Source organism: Pundamilia nyererei, unplaced genomic scaffold (assembly GCF_000239375.1).
Source record: "Pundamilia nyererei isolate P.nyererei 1_Seehausen unplaced genomic scaffold, PunNye1.0 scaffold00212, whole genome shotgun sequence".
Classification (NCBI taxonomy): Eukaryota; Metazoa; Chordata; class Actinopteri; order Cichliformes; family Cichlidae; genus Pundamilia; species Pundamilia nyererei.
Genome location: NW_005187613.1, coordinates 707096 through 709070, shown reverse-complemented (window position 1 = coordinate 709070; position 1975 = coordinate 707096). Strand labels below are relative to the sequence as shown.

The 1975-nt window shown below is 37.6% G+C and overlaps 1 protein-coding gene across 1 annotated transcript in view; it reads left to right on the top strand.

Moving 5' to 3' along the window:
• Positions 1–1975, top strand: part of LOC102204060 (dystrophin-like) — a 289784-nt gene that overhangs the window by 200740 nt on the left and 87069 nt on the right. Inside the window, exons 48-49 of the mRNA XM_013914638.1 lie at positions 555–766; positions 1089–1243. Coding sequence (XP_013770092.1) covers positions 555–766; positions 1089–1243 — 367 coding nt within the window. The remainder of the gene's footprint in view (positions 1–554; positions 767–1088; positions 1244–1975) is intronic.

Below are 1975 nucleotides of genomic sequence, written 5' to 3'. Positions count from 1 at the left end.
ATGGATGGATGGATGATGGATGGATGCATGGATGGATGGATGGATGGATGCATGGATGGATGGATTTGATTACTATATTTGTTAAAGAAGGATTGTTCACAACTTTTGGGCAGCGAAAATGGGTAAAGAGACTCCCAAGTGCATACTCAGCATTAGCCCAATGTTTGGACTTGTCACCTTTGGCTGTAACACAATCAAAGATTACTTATTGAGCCTAAATATTATATTGTAACCAGTATGGATCAGCAGGTGCTTATATAACAAGTGGCACAGACTTCATTAATATGCTTGTAGGTAATATTTGACCTAAATATATGTGTCCTGTGAATTGAATATGTAGGTTTATACGAGTATATGTGATTACATTATATATGTGAGTCTTTGTCCAGTGTATACAGGTATGTATGTCATACAAAATCCCCAACGATGGATGGATGGATTTAGATTTCCAGACTCAGTCCATGTATTATTTTCAAACTGTCTGACACCTCTACTAGTTGTGTGATTTTATTCTAAAGAACTTGTTAAGCAGTGTTTTCTCTCTTTCTTCATAGTTGATCGACTCCAGGCTTACTGGGAAGACTGTCAGACCAAACTGTCTGATAGGATGAAGCAGCTACAAAACATGCTGCAAGACTCTACCAACTGGCTGGACGCCAAGAAGGGGGTGGATCATGTCGTCAAACAGGCCAATGAGAGACTGGATTCATGGCAGGAGATCACTTATACAGTTGATGCACTGAAAAAACAAAACGCTGAACTGAAGGTGGGATCTGCATTCTGAATTTCACTGTATTTATACAGACATATAGTCTGCTTACAAGAGCCCCCCATTAATCAGATCCAACCCATATAACCCCCAATCAAATTATGAATTAACTTGCATACATAGGCTGTTGATTTTCTTTACTCATTTCAGGTATTACCAGCAAAACAGTTGCATGTTTAATCATCTGGAAATTTAGCCAGATGTATTTATTTATTTAGACAGAGTTCTGCCCGTTACGATGATCACTTAGAGTACTAATCAGGTGGAACCAGGTAATCGTGTTGATGATTTGGCCTTTGTTTTCTCCCTGCTTACCCAGCTCTTAATGAAGGAGCTGCAGCAATCCCAGATACAAGTCAAAGAAACCAATACACTGGCCAACAAACTACTGACGCTATATGGCAACGATGACACTCACAAAGTCACCCAGATCAACAACAACATGGACACTGCCTGCATATACATCAACAAGCGGTAAGCATTATTTTAATTTTATTCTGCATTTATTTTATTTTTATTAAAAATAAACATTTAGGCAGCTATGTTGGTGTTTGACTTAATGGATTTCTCTAAACGATGCTTCTTACGCTTTCAGCCTTGGTTTCCATGGAAATAATAAGTGCACTTTAGTGCAACTACCCCGTCAAAACACCACAATGACTATTTCACCTTTTTGCAAAACGTGTTTAGTCAGGAAGTAATCGTGATGTGATTTCCTGGCACAAAAGGCACACGTTTAGTTTTCCACATAACAGACGAGCATGATAAAAAGAGCATTTGCATTATCTAACAAGAAAGCTTTTAAAGCTATTTAGCCATCATGGAAGTCTGGATATTACGTCTATCAAATCTTTAGGCTTGTTTACTGACTTCTGCTACATTACATTTGGAATAGAATTGACCCTAAAAAGGAAAACCACTCACTCTCTGGGCAGTATTTGCTTATTTTTCTTATTTATTCCCGATCTGCTAAGGGAATCGTATTGTATTTTCTATATATTTATTCTGTTATTCTTTTTAAATGTACTTTAAATTTGCAGTTCAGTAATAACACATGCAGAGTGCAGGATTTTGTTATTTACCCTGTTGAAACTATTGAAATATTCTTAAAATGACATAAATGAACACATTTTGTTTTACAAAAGAAACAGTTTCCCCTCTCGCCCAGACTCTGGTCCTCTACCAGAGGCCTGGGAGCTTGAGGGT